This window comes from Mustelus asterias, chromosome 15 (assembly GCF_964213995.1).
Source record: "Mustelus asterias chromosome 15, sMusAst1.hap1.1, whole genome shotgun sequence".
NCBI lineage: Eukaryota > Metazoa > Chordata > Chondrichthyes > Carcharhiniformes > Triakidae > Mustelus > Mustelus asterias.
The window spans coordinates 13,699,419-13,721,462 of record NC_135815.1 but is presented as its reverse complement, the minus strand read 5'-3'; the positions used below and the strand labels follow the sequence as shown (position 1 = coordinate 13,721,462).

The following is a 22,044-nucleotide window of genomic DNA, read 5'->3' as shown; positions in this document are numbered from 1 at the left end:
TATCTAATCTATTCCCTTCATAATCTTATATGTTTCTATAAGGTTTCCCCTCATTCTTCTGAATTCCAATGAGTATAGCCTCAGTCTACTCAGCCTCTCCTCATAAGCCAACTCTCTCAACTCTGGAATTTCCTCTGCACCCCCTCCAGTACCAGTATATCCTTCCCCAAGTAAGGAGACCGTAATGTAAGGTCATGTTTACTCCAGGTGTGGCCTCACCAGCACCTTATACAGCTGCAACATAACCTCGCTGTTTTTAAACTCCATCCCTCTAGCAATGAAGGACAAAATTCCATTTGCCTTCTCAATTACCTGTTGCACCTGCAAATCAACTCGTTCCGATTCTTGGACAAGGACATCCAGGTCCCTCTGCACAGCAGCATGCTACAATTTTTTAACATTTAAATAATAGTCCATTTTGCTGTTATTCCTACCAAAATGGATGACCTCACATTTACCAACATTGTACTCCATTTGCCAGACCCTCTCCCACTCACTTAGACTATCTATATCCCTTTGCAGACTTCCAGCGTCCTCTGCACACTTTGCTCTGCCACCCATCTTAGTGTCATCTGCAAATTTTTGACACACTACACTTGGTCCCCAACTCCAAATCATCTATGTAAATCGTAAACAATTGCGGTCCCAACACTGATCCCTGAGGCACACCACTAATCTCTGATTGCCAACCAGAAAAACACCCATTTACCCCCACTCTTTGCTTTCTGTTAGTTAACCAATCCTCTATCCATGCTAATACATTACCCGTAACACCGTGCACCTTTATCTTATGTAGCAGCCTTTGGTGCGGCACCTTGTCAAGTGCCTTCTGGAAATCCAGATACATCACATCCACAGGTCCCCCATTGAGAACATTACATGCGCAGTGGACAAAGAATTCCACCAAATTAGTCAAACATGACCTTCCCTTCATGAACCCATGCTGCGTCTTCTGAATGGGACAATTTCTATCTGGATGTCTCACTATTTCTTCCTTGATAGATTCAAGCATTTTCCTACTACAGAAGTTAAGCTAACCGGCCTATAGTTACCTGCCTTTTGCCTACCTCCTTTTTAAAACAGTGGCGTCACATTTGCTGTTTTCCAATCTGCGGGAACCACCCCAGAGTCCAGCGAATTTTGGTAAATTACCACTGGTGCATTTGCTATTTCTCCCGCCATCTCTTTTAATAACCCTGGGATGCATTCCATCCAGGCCAGGAGACTTGTCTACCTTTAGCCCCATTAGTTTGCCCAACACCACCTCTTTTGTGGTGATAGTTTCTAGGTCCTCACTTGCCATAGCATTCTTGTCATCAATTTTTGGCATATTGTGTCTTCCACTGTGATTCCAACACAAAATATCTGTTCAATCCCTCAGTCATTTCCTCATTTTCAGTTATTGCATCCCCCTTCTCAAGCTCTAAAGGACCAATGTTTACTTTAGCCACTCTTTTTTCGTGTTATATCTTTGTAGACACTTTTGCTATCTGTTTTTATATTCTGAGCTAGTTTACTCGCATAATTCATCTTACTTTTCTTTATAGCTTTTTTTGTGTCTTTTTGACCTTTAAAGATTTCCCAATCCTCTCGTTTTCTGCTAATCTTTGCCACTTTGTATGCATTTTCTTTCAATTTGATACCCTCCTTTATTTCCTTAGATATCTATGGCTAATTATCTTTTTCTACAGTCCTTCCTCTTCATTGGTATATACTTTTGCTGAGCACTGAAAAATCGCGTTGAAAGTCCTCCACTGTTCCTCAATTGTCCCACTATAAAGTTTTTGCTCCCTGTCTACTTTATCCAACTCCTCCCTCATCCCATTGTAGTCTCCTTTGTTTAAGCACAAGTCATTGGCATTGGATTTTACCTTCTCGGCCATTTCTCCTGCTAACATATGTTGTTCAGATCTAACTACCGCAGAGGAACGTGCAGGCTTGATAGGCTCAGTTTTATGTTCTCGGTCATAGAGTCAGAGTTTACAGCATGGAAACAGGCCCTTTGGCCCAACTTGTCCATGCCGCCCTTTTTTTTAAAAACCCCTAAGCTAATCTCAATTGCCCACATTTGGACCATATCCCTCTATACCCATCGTACCCATGTAACTATCTAAATGCTTTTTAAAAGAGAAAATTGTACCCACCTCTACTACTACCTCTGGCAGCTTGTTCCAGACACTCACCACCCTGTCTGAAAAAATTGCCCCTTTGGACACTTTTGTGTATCTCCCCTCTCACCTTTAACCTATGCCCTCTAGTTTTAGACTCCCCTACCTTTGGGAAAAGACATTGACCATCTACCTTGTCTATGCCCCTCATTATTTTATAGACCTCTATAAGGTCACCCCTCAGCCTTCTATGCTCCAGAGAAAAAAGTCCCAGTCTATTCAGCCTCTCCTTATAACTCAATCCATCAAGTCCCGGTAGCATCCTAGTAAATCTTTTCTGCACTCTTTCCAGTTTAATAATATCCTTTCTATAATAGGGTGACCAGAATTGCACACAGTATTCCAAGTGTGGCCGTACCAATGTCTTGTACAACTTCAACAAGATGTCCCAACTCCTGTATTCAATGTTCTGACCAACGAAACCAAGCATGCCGAATGCCTTCCCCACCACTCTGTCCACCTGTGACTCCACTTTCAAGGAGATATGAACATGTACCCCTAGATCTCTTTGTTCTGTAACTCTCCCCAACGCCCTACCATTAATTAGTAAGTCCTGCCCTGGTTCAATCTACCAAAATGCATCACCTCGCATTTGTCTAAATTAAATTCCATCTGCCATTCGTCAGCCCACTGGCCCAATTGGTCAAGATCCCGTTGTAATTGGAGATAACTTTCTTCACTGTCCACTACGCCAATCTTGGTGTCATCTGCAAACTTACTAACCATGCCCCCTATATTCTCATCCAAATCATTAATATAAATGACAAATAACAGTGGGCCCAGCTCTGATCCCTGAGGCACACCGCTGGTCACAGGCCTCCAGTTTGAAAAACAAGTCTCTACAACCACCCTCTGGCTTCTGTCAGGAAGCCAATTTTGTATCCATTTAGATACCTCACCCTGGATCCCATGAGATTTAACTTTATGCAACAACCTACCATGCGGTACCTTGTCAAAGGCCTTGCTAAAGTCCATGTAGACAACATCAACTGCACTGCCCTCATCTACCTTCTTGGTTACCCCTTCAAAAGACTCAATTAAATTTGGTCATGTTATTGTTTCAAACATACTTACACAACTGCAGGTTTTGCAATGTGTATGTTGCTCTCAGCATCAAGAGACAGATTTCTGGTGCTCGGAGCCTAAATGTAAGGCTGAGTTATGGTGATATGGCAACACCTGCACCACAATAGGAGTCTTCCTAATGCTGACGGTCAAATCAAACCCTTTACAGACAGGAGAGAATCTGTCCATTGATTGCTCAAGGTGTTTTTCAGTATGACATGCTAATGCAGCATCATCGGCATAGAGTAAGTTCCTGATGAGGACTTAGTACGTTTTAACTTGGGTCTCTGGTGGGGAAGACTGAACAACTTTCCATTAGTTCTGATATGCAAGTCAAAATCCTCTGCGGATAGACTGAAGGCACATGATAACAGCATGAGAATATGCTCAGAATGTTGGTGCCAAATGTTGCAGATCTTACCAACCACGTTGTCATATAAAGAGGTGGTGACACTTGTTAGGAGTGTTACAAGATTATATTTTGGGGCTGTAGCTTCATTTTACTATGATGATGCAAGGTATTTAAACTTGGAGACAAATGGCAGCAATCTCCAAGTTTATATTAAATAGCCTCAGTCTCCCAGAGTCCCAGAAAGGTGTTTAGATATCAAACTGTAAACAGTTATGCTTGATGAGTTCAACTGGTATTGCTTCACTATCATATTGCCCTTGTAACACTGCAGATCTTGGCTGAATGCATTTATCCCTACTCCCAATATAATTTTAGAACTGGAAGTTAACATGATCTTCAGTCTAGCAGTGGAAGAGAAATGCTGTAAATTAGCTATTCACTTGGATGGGAGTTGGGATAAAGAATAACCTATCTTAATGCAAGGTTTATGAGTTTCACATTGCCATGAGGAAGGGAACAGGGCAAGCCATTTTTGAGGTCAGATTACAAGTTTCCCTATAAATTAATGAATATCTCTGACAGACAGCAATTTGGTGTGATCAGCACTTGGCTTTGTCAGCTGCCATAGCCGGATATGGGATGAAGACGGTCTCTAATTGACAATGCACATCCTGCATTCCAGGAGATTCATCCCGATATGGCCAGGTAGAAAAAGAATCATAGGAACCAGCATTACTGCTGGTGGCGGTTTCCAGGAACTCTCGAAAACTGAAGAAAGCACCTGGAGACAGTAACTACTCAGTTAAAAGGAAATACGGAGCTCAGAGGAAGCTGGGAACAACTATGGACTCTTTGCTAAATTCCATGGTATATGATTGTTAGCAGGTGTATCAAGGGAGTTTAAAGTACAAGCTGCCTACAAAAATAAAACAGTAATTTTAGACATTCGTGATTTTAATCACTAGTGCTTTTAGCCACTTATTACAATAATAGTTTTAAAACTTGCAATCTTGTGTCATTCTTTCAGCTAATAATTGGAAGTTTGAATCTTTTAAAAGGTTGCCAGTAACACTGAGCAGCTTTGGCAGGCCGCCAATTTTTTTCAGCAGCTTAAAAGGGTGGCCTCTGCTCACATAGTCCAAAACCTTGGTGGCTCACACATTTCTCTTCCAGCTGCTGGACTGAAGATCATGTTAACTTCCACTTCTAAAATTATATTGGGAGTAGGGATAAATGCATTCAGCCAAGATCTGCAGTGTTACAAGGGCAACATGATAATGATGCAATATCAGTTGAACTCATCAAGCATTGGGAATGAGAATTTCTGCAACATCTGCACGAACTTCTTGGTCTCTCCTGTTGAGAGAGTGTAGTTCAGGATATGCATGATGCAAAATTTGTGACCCTGTACAAGAACAAGGACGACCCCAATCATTTGTCATATAGTTGCTCTGATTATTATTAACCAGAACTGTTACAATCAAGTTTGAAATGCATGAAATTCTCCATAGTGAAGGGTGCAATCTGAAACCTGGTTGCCTTGAATGATGTACAAGTAACCTACAGTAACAATTAATTCAGCCGTAAAATATTGATAAACCAAAAAATATGAATCAAATGGAGAGGTGTTTAGAAATAAATTGAAAGTGCAATACTGAATAATTCCCAGATAATGCATTAGCTTCAAACCCAAACTTGATGTTTTGATCTCTCGCATTTGATCACTTGGTCCACTTGAAACCAATTGGTGGGCTCAAACATTAACTCTTTAATTAGTAAATTGTTATTTAAGGATGCCTGCATGCTGTACTCAATAACACCTGGAGAAGACAGGATAAAATTATTCAACTCTTAGGTGAAAATAAAATTGAATCTTGGAAACCCCTCAAACTTAATTTGGCTCTGACAGGGCAAAGTTAAAAAAAATACCCAATGTTATTTTTGTTTTGGTTTTAGGATTAAAACCACAGCATTTTGAGGATTAGGCTTTCCCAACTGGAGATCATAACTAGAAATGTAATAAGCAGGTTGATTTTGGGGGGAAAAAATCCCAGGGGAACATTAGTTGACTACCTTAATTTGGTCAAATCTGGCAAAAAAAATCATACTATTGACAACGTGGTATAAAACCTGAATGAAAATATGCGCTCGCTGGTAGGAGCTTGCAACAGAAATGATACAAGTGCAATCTCATTACTTTCAGAGCTACAGTGACACCCCATGTGAAATAAAATAAAGATGGTGATAAAGAAAATAATCTTTTTGCTACATTTTGTAAAAGATGTCAAGAAAGATTGACAATTTCTCAGTGATTTTTCAATAATGTAGTAGGAAAAAATTGAGTGTTGAGGTTTATATATAGAGAGCATCTCACAGGTGGGTGGGGAGCATGGGTGGTAAGATGACAAAAAACATGCAATTTTGCAATCAGGTGTGTAAACTTAGGTTTAAACCTATGAAGAACAAGAGAAGGTTTGTGGGAGGAAGGAAACATTAAATGGCAAAAAGCAATGATGCAAGAAGCAAAAGGAGATGGTAATGGACAATTATAAAAACAAAAGATGGGTCTAGGCGAGGTGCAAATAGGAATGGCAGCACAATCATGAACTGCCAAAAAAATGTTCAGTTCGACAATTTCAGAATATAATCTCTGCCAGAGTCCAGAAGGCTGAAAAATACCTAATCAAAAAATGAGCTTCACTGGAACAGTGTAGGAGACAAAGGACAGAGATCAGGGTAGGAATGTTATGGAGAATTTAAATGACAGGCAATCGGAAGCCATGCTTCCTCTGAACCGACGTGTTTCACAAAGTGTTGAAACGTAGAGGGGATCACATTGCAAGTGGTGAATACAATATACCAAATCAGAGGGTTAGGAGCCAATATTTATCCTTCAACTTGCATCGCAATCATCATATCGTTGTTTGTGCAATCTTGCTGTGACTGTGCTATTTCCTAGATTACAATACAGGTGCATCATTGACTGTGTATCATTGACTGTACAAGATCATTGGACATCCTGAAGGCACAAAAGGTGCTTCAGGAATGCAAGCCTTTTGATCTTTTTCAGATAGAAAGGAATAATAGTGACTGTACTGCAGAGCATCCCCATTGGATTGTCAAGAATATTTGCTAATACGGAAATGTGCCAATCTTTTCATTCTGATACAAGGAATGCAAAAACTGTAAATTCTAATAATAATTCAGCTTTTCTCAATGACAATGTTTTCTTTTGCTATTATCCAAGCCTTTATTTCTCCTCTTCCATTACCACAACAAAATCTCTGATTTTTTCCTCTCCCTCATAAAACTACACAAAATATGTCAGCTGATGCAAATCTGGTAAGACTTGCATGGAACCATCACTGAGAAACTTGAAGGGAGTTGGAACCTACTTAAGCTATAATCATTTGAGCTGTTCAGGAACTGAGGATTTTCCTCTTCTATATCCCATGAGAATGAATGAGCTGTAGTGGCTGAAAAAAGGTTGTGTTGCATATAGACCTAAAAGTAAGGTCAAGTGCTTCAAATAAATGTAAACATTAAAGATCGATTCAATATAAGTAATAAAGGGGATTTTTGCAATTGGTAGGATAAATGTGCTCAAGACACAAATTTAGAGAAATAACACTTTCTGGCTTGCACAGCGAACATTGCAAATATTTGACATATTTAAAAATGACTGTTGTTCCATTTGTTGGAAGCCTACATGAAGGCTACACACGTGTTCAGTGAAGTTATAAATACACTGCCAAAACATCTCTTCCAAAAATCAGCATTATCCCTCACCCTTTAATGAGAGTAGCGCATATTTATTCCCTGACAGGTCAAAACCCTTATAAAGCATTCAATGAGCTTTCACTTGAGATAAAGTAAACAAGGCAAAAAATTACCAAGCCAACTTTCCATTCATGCTTATGATGCATTACATACCTTCCCTTTTTTTAAAAATCAGGAATAGCATTTTAAAAGTTTTACACTTTAATTTTATTTTTATTTCATTCATGGCATGTGGGTGTAGGAACACACTCAGTGTTGCTAACAATAATCCAGGATTTTAACTCAGTGAAGGAACAGTGATATAGTTCCAAGTCACGATGGCGTGAGTGATTTGGAGGGCAACTTTCAGGCAGTGGTATTTTCATGCATCATCTTCCCCTGTATTTCCAGGACATTGCAGGTTTGGAAGGTGCCGCCAAAATAGCCTTGGTGAGTTGCTATAGTGCATCTTGTATATGGCACACACTGCTGTAACTGCATCGGTGGTGGAGGGACTGAATGTTTAAGGTGGTGGATGGGCTGCCAATCAAGCAAGCTGTTTTGCCCTGGATGGTTTTGAGCTTATTGAGTGTTGTTGGAGCCGCACTTATCCAGCCAAGTAGAGAACATTCCATAAATAGCAGACAGGCTTCGAGAAGTCAAGAGATGAGTTGCTGTCTGCATAATTTCCAGCCTCTGACCAGTTTTTGCAGTTACAGTATTTATATGGCTGGTACAGTTCAGTTTCTGGTTCATGGTAACCAAAGGACATTGATATTGGGGATTCAGCAATGGTAATGGCATTGAATGTGAAGGGGAGACGGTCAGATGTTCTCTTCTTGGAGATGGTCATTCCCTAGCACTTGCGTGGTGCAAATGTTACCTGCTGTGATGATGTGCCAGTATGCATCATAATGCAAGATGCTCAGCAGAGCAAGGATTAACGTGGGACTGGAGAGTGACACCACCCAGTGTGATGTATACAATCACATGTTCAAAGAACAGTTTCGAACAGAACTCAGCAAGAGGCGTGCCTGCATGGAATAACTCCATGCAAGAACTATCCTGGAATTGTACATAGTTAAAACTAGCCTACATATAAAAGTGTTTATGTCTAAACACACAAGCCTCCAGATCTCAATGAGGCACCACCACTACAAAAAAGAACCCAAGTACATTATATGACACTTGGCACTTATCAGCCCAAGCCTGAATATTGCCCAACTCTTGCTGCACATGGACTGCTTCATTATCTGAGTTGCAAATAGTGCTCATCAGCAAACATTCCCACTTCTGATCTTATGATGGAGGGAAGGTCATTGATAAAGCAGCTGATAATGGTTGGGCCTAGGACACTACCCTGAAGAACACCTGTAGTAATGTCCCAGTACTGAGATGATTGACCTCCCCACAGCCATAACCATCTTCCCTTCTGCTAGGATGGAATCAGAGTTTTACAGCAGAGAGAGACCCTTCAGCCCATCATGTCTGTACCTGGTCCATAGTCTTGTATACTATGGCAAGTGCTCATTTAAATGCTTCTTAAACGTTGTAAAGTTTCCTGCCTCTGCCACCCTTTCAGGCAGTGAGTTCCAGATTCCCACCACACACAGTGGATGAAAATTATTCCTCAAATGCCCTCTATGTCTCCTGCCCCTTGCCTTAAATCTATACCCCCTGGTTACTGATCTCTCTACTAAAGGGAAAAGTTTCTTCCTACCTACCCTATGTCCCTCATAATTTTGCACATCTCAGTCACGTCCTCCCTCAGCCTTCTCTGCTATAAGGAAAACAACCCCAGCTAGCCATGCTCTCTTCAAAGCTGAAATGCTCCAGCCCAGATAACGTACTGATTAAACTCCTTTGCATCCTTTCCTATAGTGTGGCAACCCACAGAACTGCACACAGTACTCCAGCTGTGGTCTAACAAGCATTTTATACAGCTCCATCATAACCTCCCTGCTCTTGCATTCTATGCCTCGACTAAAAGCAAGTATCTCGTATGCCTTCTTAACCAGTAGAGAGATTTCCCTTATTTCCAAGGATTTCAGTTTTGCTAGGGTTCCTTAATACTACTCAGTCAAATGCTGCCTTGATGTCTAGCACAGTCACTCTCACCTCAGGAATTCAGCTCTTTGTCCATGTTTGGACCAAGGTTGTAATGAGGCAGAATGACCATGGTGGAACATAAATTGTGAGCAGGTTATTGCTAAGTGCCACTTGATAGCACAAATACCTCTTCTAGTAATGGGCAGGGTTGGATTTGTCCTATTTTTTGCAGACAAGACTTATCTGGGCAATTTCCCACATTGCCAGGTAGATGCCAGTGTTGTTACATTTATGGAGGTTTAAGCTAACACTTCAGAATTTTATCTTTAAAATTTGCATTAAAGTGAAGGGGGGGTCACATGACAATTCCAAATACTTCCAACAAGCAGCCTGGGTAAGTTAAAAGGCCTGCTGAGAAAGGAGTGGAGTTCTCACACCTGGGAACAAAGACAGTTGTACTAACTGTAAATAGACGTGCCAGTTCCAAGCTATTGGGCAGGAGAGAAAAGCGAGGGGAAAAGTAACAGCAGTTGGTGTGGTCAGCAGAGAGACGAGACTGCAGGTACTTTGCAAACTACCCAAGCTAGACAATTTCCAGACAATTTCTGAAGACAGTCATTCCACAGCCATCTAGGGAACCCTGAGATTCATCCTTGTGTGGCCAGGGAAGTAGAACAACTGGAGCAAGCTTTTCAGCTGGGAGTGGATTTGGGAAACTCAGAATGGAGTAAAGTGCCTGGCGATGATCACTCAAGTTACTACTAGGAAGCTGGAAATGACTGTGTACTCTACATAAACAATTCACTCTCCACAAAATTAGTGCATGATTAAGTAGAAAAGAGGAATGCTCCCTGTAGTTTAAAGTACAAATGTCCTTCAAAACAATGTTTAGTTCAGTATTTTATCAATTTACCATAAAAATATGAAAACTTACTGTATCAACCTTTTCAGCCATTAACTGGAAATTCAAGCTTCTTTTTAAACATTTTCACTTTCTATGGTGATTGTAACATAGTACAAATTATTTTAGGTCAATATATGTAAATTATTGGCAGAAGTAAACCACAAAATTCTTCAAGCTAGTCTAGATTTTAAACAAACATTAATGCTATTTGACACTGAAAGAAGTGTCAAGGTACTGTACAGTTCTGCAGACCTTTTCAAAGGATAAGCATTCTTTAGAAAAGATCAACAGTCATATCTTGGTATCATTGAAGGGCAATAGCAGAATATAATATATATCAACAATTTCATTGAATCACACAACTTTTTGAAAGCTACTATTGAATGTCTTTTCACCACCCTTTAAGGCAGTCCATTCCAGGTCATACCAACATTGAATTTTCAATTACATACGCCTCAAAGAATAGAGTGCACGGAACCCTTTGCATTCTAGTTAAACTCGGCATATAAATAGCCCATACAACTAAGAATGGTGGGGTCACTTCAGATTCGGACTCCTATAATTCTGACACTCAGTCTCTCACAAGAAATGCTTCCCAACCTGTGATACTCAACACTTGCATTTCATTTATCTAGTAGTGATTAAAAACATTAAAATGAATGCATTAAATCAATTTACCGTGAAAACTTAAAAACCTCTCTAAAAGTTTGATGGTTTTTTTATAAAACATTTCAGTTATATAATGGGCAACTTAAGATTTACCTTTATCAGACAAAGTGCAAATTAAACAAGCACCTGCAAGTACAGTCATTTTTTTTTTAAACAATCACTGTTACATATTAGACTTGCAACAAACAAAGACCACAGCAAATTTTAAGTATCACTCACACCTTTCTTCAGGAGTGTCTACATGAAAGGTCCTCTCTATGACAGTGGTCCATTGCAAACATCTGATAATAAACGTGTTCGGCCTTGGTCGTTCTGTTTTCATTAGTTGGCATTCTGCAGGAAACAACAAGATTAATGGTTACCTTCAATTCCATTACTTCAGCCACACATTAGTTACAATGTTATTTAGCTTATTGACCGCATCAGTATCACTGCAAAAAGTTTGAATAGTGAACAGTGACACATACTTTGGTCTTCTGCATTCAATAAAAATGGCTTATTCTTGAGGTCATAACTTGCACAGATGACGCACAATTTCAAAATTAATGCAAAATCAAAACTTCATAGTAAGTACCAATAGTTAAATTTGTTGGAAACACACAAAGGCTACAATATTGTTCAATGACATACCAAAAAATAAATCAAAACACAGCATTCACTATCCCAAAAAAAAAATCAGCATTTTCTTTATCTTTTAATGAATAGCATACATTCAGTTTCTGGAGTATGTCATATTCATATTTTAAAATATCAAATTAACACAATTACTTGCAACAAAGTTGAGAGTAATCATAGTTGTTTCCATGTTAATGTCTCCCACAAGACTGAATCCTCACATAAAGAGTAATGAGAGAGCAAAATTCGGAATGTTGCTAATTTTTTCAAAAAGTGGGCAAGGTTGAAAAGAACATCTCTCTGGAAATTAACTGGATTAAACAAAGTCCATGACAGGTTGGACTTCATAAGAATACACGTGGAATAGAAGGGCTTTACTTAGATCACAAATTACAAGCATTTGCATTAAGAGACAAGGCCATTTGGGCTCTTGAGCCTGCTCTGCCATTCAATAAGAACGTGGCTGATGTGACAGTGGCCTCAACTCCACATTTCACCTATCTCCAATAAGCTTCACAAAGTAAATACAGCCACTATATTTTAGAAATAACTTAAGTGATGTATTTTAATCAAATTATAGATACCAAATCTGAATATTAGCACTTAAGCGATTTCATGAACAGAGTGTGATTGGGGCGGTTAAGTCATTAGTTGGGTCCCAAAATTAGTGCCACCATGAAGGTCTACTTCATTTGACTTTGGTGGTTTGGCTTGGTTTCAGCTCATGAGGTATTTTTCAATGAGCATACCAAAGCAGACAATGAGGAAAAACCACCTCAAAATTCACCTTCATGGATGCTTTGAGAACAGAGCATTCGGACAAACTGTAGAATAGAAACAGACATACCATACATTTCCCCAATGATTTGGACATGCCTAACAAAAGTTGGACTACAGTTAACTCTCTACTTTAATTTCTACATATAATGACAGGATAGCATCAGGCAACAAAATGTCTAAAAGTTCCAGAAGTGGCAGAAACTAGTTGAAGTTTTGCTACAGGAATACCCTGCAGACTTTTAGGATTGGAACACATGTTGATGATATACAATAGCATAAGTTCTTACGCTCTTAGCATAAACTTTGAAGTCTGGTTAAAGCACTAGTAACTCCACCGCCTTGCAGATGACAAACGCTCCAGGATCATTTCTTTGATGCAGTCAAGGATAAAATAGAATCCCTACAGCACAGGAGGCAGCCTTTCGGCCCATTAGGTCTGTACTGACTCACAACAGCATCTTACCCATCTTGCACGGTGGTTAGCACTGCTGCAGGGACCTGGGTTCAATTTCAGCCTTGGATGACTGTGTGGAGTTTACACATTCTCCCCATGTCTGCCTGGGTTTCCTCTGGGTGCTCCAGTTTCCTCCCACAGTATAAAGATGTGCAGGTTAGGTGGATTGGGCATGCTAAATTGGCCCCTCAGTGCCCCAAGATGTGTCGGTTAGATGGATTAGCCATGGGAAATGTGTGGAGTCAGAGACAGGGTGGGGGAGAGGGTCTGGGTAAGGTACTCTGTTAGAGTCGGTGCAAACTCAATGGGTCGAGTGGCCTTTTCTGCACTGTAGGGGATCTATGATCCTTGGACTGAAAGAGAAGAGAGAACAAAGAACAAGAACAAAGAACAAGAACAAAGAACAATACAGCACAAGAACAGGCCCTTCGGCCCTCCAAGCCCGCGCCGCTCCCCGGTCCAGGATTGAATCCTGAATCCAGGATCCCCGCCCAATTTTCCAGCCTATCTACATACTAATATCCTATCCACCGAGCTGTCCCTCACAGCTACGATGCTTTGTTCATCACAACCTATTAACTCACCCCCACCCCACCATTCCAGACCATGTGATCTCCAGGGAGAGGCGAAAACCCAGAGTGAAAACCCCAGGGCCAATATGGGGGAAAAAAAATCTGGGAAATTCCTTTTAGTTTTTAGAGATTTAGTTGAAGGTACACAAACCAAAGATTGGTACTATAAACATAAGATTGGGGGGAGCAAAGCAACTATGGCACTGAACATATTAATGCAAATTATTTAAGGATGGACATTGAAAGCATTTAGAAAAAAGATAGGAGAGAAAAATTCTGAAAGAGTATAGGGAAAGGGCAGGGAAACAATAGCGCGCATCTAGAAAGGACTGAAACAAGTAGATATCTAGAATGCCGAGCCAAAGGTAGCATAGGAAAACGTGTTAAAACCTTCCCTAATAGAACTCACAATAAACAAACCATGATATAAGTAAATGGCAACAGCATTACATACTCCAATTGGGCATGATCACATGGTGGTTATAGTACTGAATCAGCAATCCAAAAGAATTAAAGACTTGCACTGCTGATTACAGGCTGCAGCGTAAACACCCTTCTCAGTGGTTCAACTCTGAATGGGAAATTATTGGCAGGGCAGGGAGCATTTTTTGTTGACTAAATGATTTCTTAATTAGTTGTCCCTTCTGGAGATAGCATTAAAAATACCTCCCATCTACTAATATTAATATTGTAGTGTAACGTGTGTATCTTGATGTCACCACACAAAAACCACAATGCCGTGAAGCAAAAGGATCTCAACTATTCAGATGGAGTTTTGGACATTCCAGCCCTTAAGATTCCAAATTAGCTCGAGAGCCACTCAGGATTCACTCACTAGTAAGCGTATGCACAATTAGACTGCAGAAACTTCCTGTTCTGATAAAATATTTTGTTTTTTTTCTCCTTAATGTGTCCCAATCATTGAAGGCAGCAACAGTTTGCACAAGATGGTGAGAATGCCTAATTTATAAACTGAAGCAATCTATTCAAACAGTTGTTCTTCATGATTTGGTTAAACCATGGCAAAACTCAAAACAGCAACATAGCTGGAGAATGTCTTTTGAATTATATTTAGATTTCTATTTGTCTCCTCTTTGAGCAATGTCCTTTTAAAATGAGCAAATTAGGAACACTGGGTTCCTATTTTGTATACCTGCATTTACTTTTTTAAAATCTCCAAGTAACTCTTGCATATATTGAAAGTTGGCAAGTAAAGTTCCAAAAGTGTATTGAACTTTAATCCTGAATATATTAAGAACCACAAAGAGTTTTACATCCTTAGTACTCAAGAATTGCAAAACGTTCATTTTAATGTAAAAATGAGTAAACCTCTGTTTATTTTCCTTTGCTTTTAAGGGATCCCTTTTTTAGCTACCACAGTAGCCGTCAGAACCATTTATTTTCATATTGCCTTCTTTATGTGTTTAAGGAAAATAAACATATCTTTTTAGAAAGTATAATCGTTTCCTGTAATGCTGTGGGAAGCAAAATAGCTCTTAATTTTCTCCTTCCCAGAAATCACTAAACTCTAGTTTTTCACCATTTATAATTATGGAGGACCCATTTTATAACTGAAGAATCAGGATGTATCTTATTTGACAGAAGTTTGATTTCAACTGAGAAAATTTTAAAAACTATTTTCATCATCATAAAGTTAGATAATAGCCACTGATGAGGTACATCAGGTAGATTTGAACTGCCAATATTCAGTTAATTAAAATAAGAAAAAGAAAAGACACCTACCTAACCAGCGGTGCACAATGCAAAACAAATAGCAACATCAGTTTTGGCAGAAAATAGTGATCCAGGTTCACGTTATCCCCATTCACTGCACCTGATTTTGTTGTGAAAGTAACAGTGAGGATAATAGCTGTTGCTACTATTTATGTGCAAATCAGATAGCAACCAGCAACTGAATAAACTTGTTTAAATATGAAAATCAGAAAATTGCTGAACGAGATGCAATGCTCCTTCATAAGTCTCTCAAACAGCCAGCCATCTGAAGCATCATTTAAATATATTAAAAGGCATGAAGTTCCTGTGCTTTCTTCATACAGCAGTTGCCTAAACTCACCAAAAAATATTGTCCATTTCAGGGGAGGCAAAATGGTATTATCGCTAAACTATTAACTCAAACTCAGCTAATGTTCCAGGGACGCAGGCTCAAATCCTATCATGACAGATGGTGGAATTTTAATTCAATAAAAAACTGGAATTAAGAATCTACTGATGACCATGAAACTATTGTCAATTGTCAGAAAAACCCATTTGGTTCACTAATGTCCTTTAGGGAAGGAAATCTGCCGTCCTCACCTGGTTTGGCCTACATGTGACTCCAGAGCCACAGCAATGTGGTTGACTCTCAACTGCCCTCTGAACAAGGGAAGTTGACTCTCAACTGCCCTCTGAACTGCCCTCGGAATGGGCAATAAATGCTGGCCAGCCAGCGATGCCCCATGTCCCACAAATAACCAAGTAACACTATGGTAGCTGGAGAGTAGTGAGACACCTTGGATTGCATGTCCACTGTTCCCTGAAGATGGCAGGACAGGTGAATAAGGTGGTTTAAAAAATGAATTGGAATGCTTTCCTTTATTGGATGAGGTACTGAATACAGGAGCAGGGAGGTAATACTGGAAGTATATAAAATGCTGGTTAGGTCACACCTGGAATTGTGTACACAGTCAGGTCACCACATTGTAGAAAGATTGTAATTGCTCTGGTGAACGTACAGACGAGATAAGAATGCTGCCAGGGCTTGAAATTACAGCTATGAGGAAAGATTAAGTAGGCTAGGGTTGTTTTCCTTGAAACAAAGGCTGAGGAGTGACCTAATTGGGACATACTATGTTATGAGGGGTCTAGATAGGGTAGACAGGAAAGACCAGTTTCCCCTAACCAAGGGCTAAATCAGCAGGGAGCATGAGTTCAAGGTGATTGGTGGAAGGATTAGAGGGGACATGAGGAAAATCTTTTTTTTTTTTTAAAAACAAGGGGGTGGTGGGCATCTGGAATTAATTGCCTGAATTGGTAGTTGAGGCTGAAATGCTCAACTCATTCAAAAGATACCTGAAATGCTGTAACCTGCAAGGCTATGGACTGGTGCTGGAAAGTGAGAATAAAACGCGCTGCTAATTTTTCGGCTTGTGCAGACATGATAGGCTAAATGGCCTTTTTCTGCACCATACAGTTCTAATTCTTGTAAAACAACCTCTGCAATGAAAATTAACTTCTACAAGTCTGGAGTCTCATTCCTTCAGTTTTTAATTATTGGAAATCCTTTCATTTTCCTCCCTTAATGCAATCTTTCTTTTCATTTCATACATTCAGTACTTAATTTGACACTAAATTCACCATAATGATACTTACTGGTGTGACTACAATTCTTCAGTCTTTAGTTATGGAGGTACAAAGGGCCAAGGCCTGTAGGCTGTTACGCCATTTGGATGTTTGGTTGCCAGTTACCTACCTCAAAATCCCAAAGGAAGTCTATGAGCAAATGCCAACATAACAAACAGGCGCTACTTGTTTGCTGCTCACAGCAAAGCTCAGCCCAATAATTTACACAGTAAAATACAAAACATTTCTGAAGAATGACAAGTTCTTTTACTTCCAATTAAAAAGAATACAAGAAAACTTTCTGGAACATAAACCTTGGGGATAAGTTGATTTATAAGTATTTACCATATTATTTAATAAAGGAAATGGTTACTTTTTATTGACCATTTATAACAGTCACATTAGATATAACAAACATAGCTTTTTTAAACTAATTATTGAGTCAAATAGTCAGTTTGTCTGAGACGGATGTCTGAGGGAGAGGCCAAGCCACTGACTCACGTACAAACATCTTCTGCGATTTGTTCAGAAATTAGATTAGCTATTTTATTTAAAAAGCTGCTAATCATTTAAATTTTCTTGGCTCTGGTCTCCTTTTAAACGCATTAATCAATGTGCGCTCTTCAAATTAGAGAATTTGTTGAAGCCTCAAAGATAGTCAGGCCAGGTAGCTACAATAGACGACAAACAGAACAGTTCTGTACTAGCTAATTAAAATTATTATTAATTTCCTCATCTAAATATTAGGTAAAAGAAATGTAACAGTAATGTTGCTTTGGAGGACTTTTTGATTAAAGCTTCATGACTTTCTCCTTCCCAAATAAGGTGAAGTGTATCCTTGCTTTGTGTGGGGCAACATATGGCAACCTGGAAAGCCAAGAACTAAAGTTAATTAGCCCTTTTTGGTTGCCCTAAATGACAAGAGAAGCAGAAAGCTGAGACAGAAAAGTAGTTTACTTCCAGGGAATGTTCTTGCATCCTTGCTTTTCAGTGTTCATAAGAATGACCAGTCCACTCATCCACATACCAGAAGTTCCCTCTTTGCTGAAATCCTAGGCATAGCATCTCAGGACCAATCTTTTGATACAATAGAGAAGTCCCTTGATGATGCACTAGCTGAGCTAACCACCTACTCAGTGATTCATCATTTGCTGGCCAATCCTGAAAAGGCACAGAACAGTTCTTTTCATCTTAAGAGATACAAAATGAGGACTTAACATACACTGACATTAAATCACATTCAAAGATTACATCAAAGTATTGGTGAAAGTGGCAGGCAGAAATAACATGTTAAGGAAGCTGGCCAACTCTAAATGAGGAAGAACCAGAGAACATTACAGCAACTATCCTTATCCTGTGTTATTCAGTAGCCAAGTATGTCTGCCCAGAAGGGGAACACTCTCCACATGCTGGAAAGTTGGATGCCATCCTCAATGTGACTTGCAGAGCTATTGCTGGCTGTGTTAAACCTATTTAAGTGGATGACCTATACCTGCTTGCTAGTATTGCTTGATCCATCAGAGGGAGGCAAGTTACATCAACAGTATGGACAAAGCAGACCAGTGACCCTCATCATCCAGAAAAGAGTCAGCAAGTAGGCTCAAATCAAGGGCAGCTTCTTACTTACTGCCCAACCTCTAGTTCGTAAACTCGACAGCTGCTGCCTTGCAGAAGGCATCTACAGACAAAGGCACGAGTTCGCCAATGATCCAGAGAAATTCTCCCTCCTACCAGAAGTCAGCAAAACATGGCCTAATTAGCTTTGCCTTCATTGTCTGAGGACTCGCGTTGGCTAGTGGAAAGCCCTTATGCAGAAGTAGGTAAACAGTCAAACTAATTATGTTGATTGTAACTGCGGAGACACATCCAAACAATGAAATCTCTCCTAGAATGCCCTCTATTACCAGAGCCAATGGAGAAGAGAGAAGGGACCACAGTCACTGGTAAAGAGACAAGTCCCATGGGAATCTAAGAAATCCATAAAGTTCGTCCCGGGATGGCCAGGGAGTGGGGGGGGGGGGTGTGCCTTTTGACAGTTATTCAACATTACAACTCAGCAAAATGGGAAGAAGCAAACCCACTGGAAGCTCAATGTACTGTTTCTAATGAAAACTGTTAGCCAGTTGAGAGTTGCAACGCAAATTTTCTCTGTAGTGTGGGATTTTCAGCTGTTAAAAATTAAAGAGAGGTTAACTGTTCTATAGTTTAGAACAGAGTTGTTTACTAAATAGCGTTTAAGCAGAGTTGCTTGTTGTTGCAGTGAACATCTTAAACCTTAAAGTCTTGTCATGTGACTCTTTCAGGCAGTCACTGGGAATTCAAATATTTCTAAAATCTATTGGTCTCTGAGGATTGTAACAGAGGATGCTCTAAACAAAAAATGCATTTTGCCTGCCCTGTGATGTAATGTAGATAACATTTTCATTCCAGCAGTAACAATAGGAAACAGTTAAAAATAAGCCCAAATCTGTTACAATGTGAAGGTAGGGATCATCTGTAAAAAAGAGATTTCCAGTCAAATTCATTGAAAATTCAAGAATTTTGCAATTTTAAAAAATATTTAATTGTCAATAATGCACAGGTACCAGATCCTTTGCTCAATGTCCCAATACTTAGAAGGATCCAACTGGCTACATTTGAAGCTGGCATCCTGGGTGTCAACTTTAATAAAGCTCTTATACATAAAATTCCGTATGAAAAATAAAGAAAAATCCTCAAATCCGGCACATGTCTTAGCAGTTCAAATTACTGTGAAAGAATAAAAACCAATTGAATTTTAAATAAAAGCACACTCAGACGACACCTCAGGTAGTATATCCAACTTCAATCACAGTTATGAAAGATATTTAAAACTTGGAAGCACTGAAGAAAACACAAGTTCCAATATTGCAGATAAAATTAGATGGAAGATGCAGGAGTTCTCAAATTTGAATAGGTGACTGAGAAACTATTGTAGAAATATAACAAGACAATAAATGGTAGAGAAAAGATAATCTGAATTCCAAAGCAAGCAATGACAGCAGGACAAGGAAGCACAAGGTGAATCCAACAAGAGGCAAACTTAGCAATGAGAATAGGTGATCAAATACATGCATTAGGAAAAGATTTTACAATTATTTTTTAAAAGCTAGAACAGTGAAGGGCATTGTTTCGTAATGGATAGCCGAACAGAAGATGAAATGACAAAAAGATTACAAAAGTAGGGAGGTTATGCTTCAGTTGTACAGGACATTGATGAGACGTCTGAAATAGTGTGTGCAATATAGATCTCTTTATTTCAGGATGTAAAACGCGTTAGCAGTTCAAAGGTTTACTAGAGTAACAGGAATAGGTGTGGGTTGTCTTACGAGGAAAGGTTTGAGGGGTTAGGTTTGTATCCACGTCAGTATCCACATTTGTCTTCTAAGAGGTGACTTGATCGAAACCTTTAAGATCGAGGGGTATTGACAGGGTGAATATGGAGAGGATGCTTCCTCCTGTCAGAGGAACTAGAACTGTGGGTGTCACTGCTTAAAATTGAGTCGCTCATTTAAGACAGGGACGAGGAGAAATTTTTCTCAGTCGTGAGTCTGTGTAACTCTTTTCCTCAAAAGGCAGTGGAAGCATAGTCTTTGAATATTTTTGAAGGCTGAGCTAGGTAGATTCTTGATCAACAAGGGGGTGAAAGGTTACCAGGGTAGGCAGGAAAGTGGGATTGAAAGTGCATTCCGATCAGCCATGATCTCACAATGGCAGAGCAGGCACGAGGAGCCAAGTGGCCTACCCCTGCTTCTAATTTGTATGCTCTTATGAGATTCTATCCAGTCAGGTAGGTTATTTGAGATGAATAAGGATCTTGGGGTATCCATACTAAATGTTCAGGCAAAGGAATAGGTTGAATGTCATGAAGCATTTCAACCTCACCCTAGAATCATCGTTTTGAAAATATTATGAAATATTTTAATATAAATATGGGGGTGAGCGAGAATCCCGCTGAGAGAGGGTGACACATCCAGTTTTGAAGGGCAAGGTATAGGTTAAATTATTAAAATAATTGATGGATCTCCTAACCTTTGACAGCTTTTAGTATTGAGAAAATTTTCTCAGGACTCTGCACTTGTCAAAAAGTGTTTATATTTAGGAAGTATAGGTCGTATGACTGCACCATACCCAGATGGGATGCATTTGATGAATAACTTATCTTTAGAGTCACAGGAGTCTTCTTATATGTTCGTATAGGCCAGGCAGATTAACCTCAGTCCTGAAGCAGCTTTTAGAAATGATAATTCGGGTCACTACCAACAGTAACTTGGGCAAAATTGGGTGAATTAACGAAAGCCAGCACTGATTTAAGGACAAATCATGTTTAACAAACATTCTGGAGTTTTCTGATGTAGAAACAAGAGGGTTGATGAGGGTAATGCAGTTGATATGGTGTACATGGACTTCCAGAAGGTACTTGATAAAGTTCTGCACAACAGACTTCTGAACAAAGTTACAATCATTGGATAAAAGAGACAGTGGCAACATGGATCCGAAATTGGTTGAGTGACAAGAAACAGAATAGCATTTAATGTGCATTTTCAGAATGGAGGGAGGTTTGCAAGGTTGTTCCCCAGGAGTCAGTGTTAGGACCTTTGTTCTTCCTGATGTATATTAATGACCTTGGAGTACAGGACACCATCTCAAAATTTGCAGACGATACAAAACTTTGAAACAGTGAGAAGGGTAGTGTGGAAATTGAAAATGATGTATACAGGTTGGTGGCAAACAGATGGCACCAGAAATTTAATGCAAAATATGAAAAATGATTCATTTTAGTAGGAAAAAAGGAGAGACACGGTACACAGGTCCTGGGTGTATGTGCGCAAGTTTAATTGAAGGTGGCAGCACAGGTTGGGAGCGGTTAATAAAATACAAAGCATCCTAGGTTTACCTAATTAACAGTACAAGAGCAAGGAGGTTATGTTAAACTTGCATAAAACACTGGTTTGGCCTGAACTGGAGTAGTGTGTCCATTTTGGGTGACACACTTTAGGATGTGAAGGAATCAGAGGGTGCTGAAGAGATTCACAAAAAATTAGGAACTTAGTTATGATGGCGACAGATTGGAAGGGTTGGGAATGTTTTCCTTGAAGAAAAGGTTGAGGGGAGGTTTGATAGACATATACAAAATCATGAGGAATCTGAACAGAGTTAACAAGGAAAACCTGTTTCCATTGTTTCAAGAATCAAGAACAAGGTGGCACAGATACAAGATAATTGGCAAAAGCAGCAATGAAGACATGAGCAAAACTATTTCACGCAGTGTAAGGTTGGGATCAGGAGTGCACTGCCTG

The 22,044-nt window shown here is 39.5% G+C and overlaps 1 protein-coding gene across 3 annotated transcripts in view; it reads right to left on the bottom strand.

Moving 5' to 3' along the window:
- The window catches only part of akt3a (v-akt murine thymoma viral oncogene homolog 3a), a 312,730-nt gene that overhangs the window by 116,130 nt on the left and 174,556 nt on the right, over positions 1-22,044 (bottom strand). For all 3 annotated transcript variants that reach the window (XM_078229515.1, XM_078229517.1, XM_078229516.1), the window contains one exon: positions 11,188-11,299. In XM_078229515.1, coding sequence (XP_078085641.1) covers positions 11,188-11,299 — 112 coding nt within the window. The remainder of the gene's footprint in view (positions 1-11,187; positions 11,300-22,044) is intronic.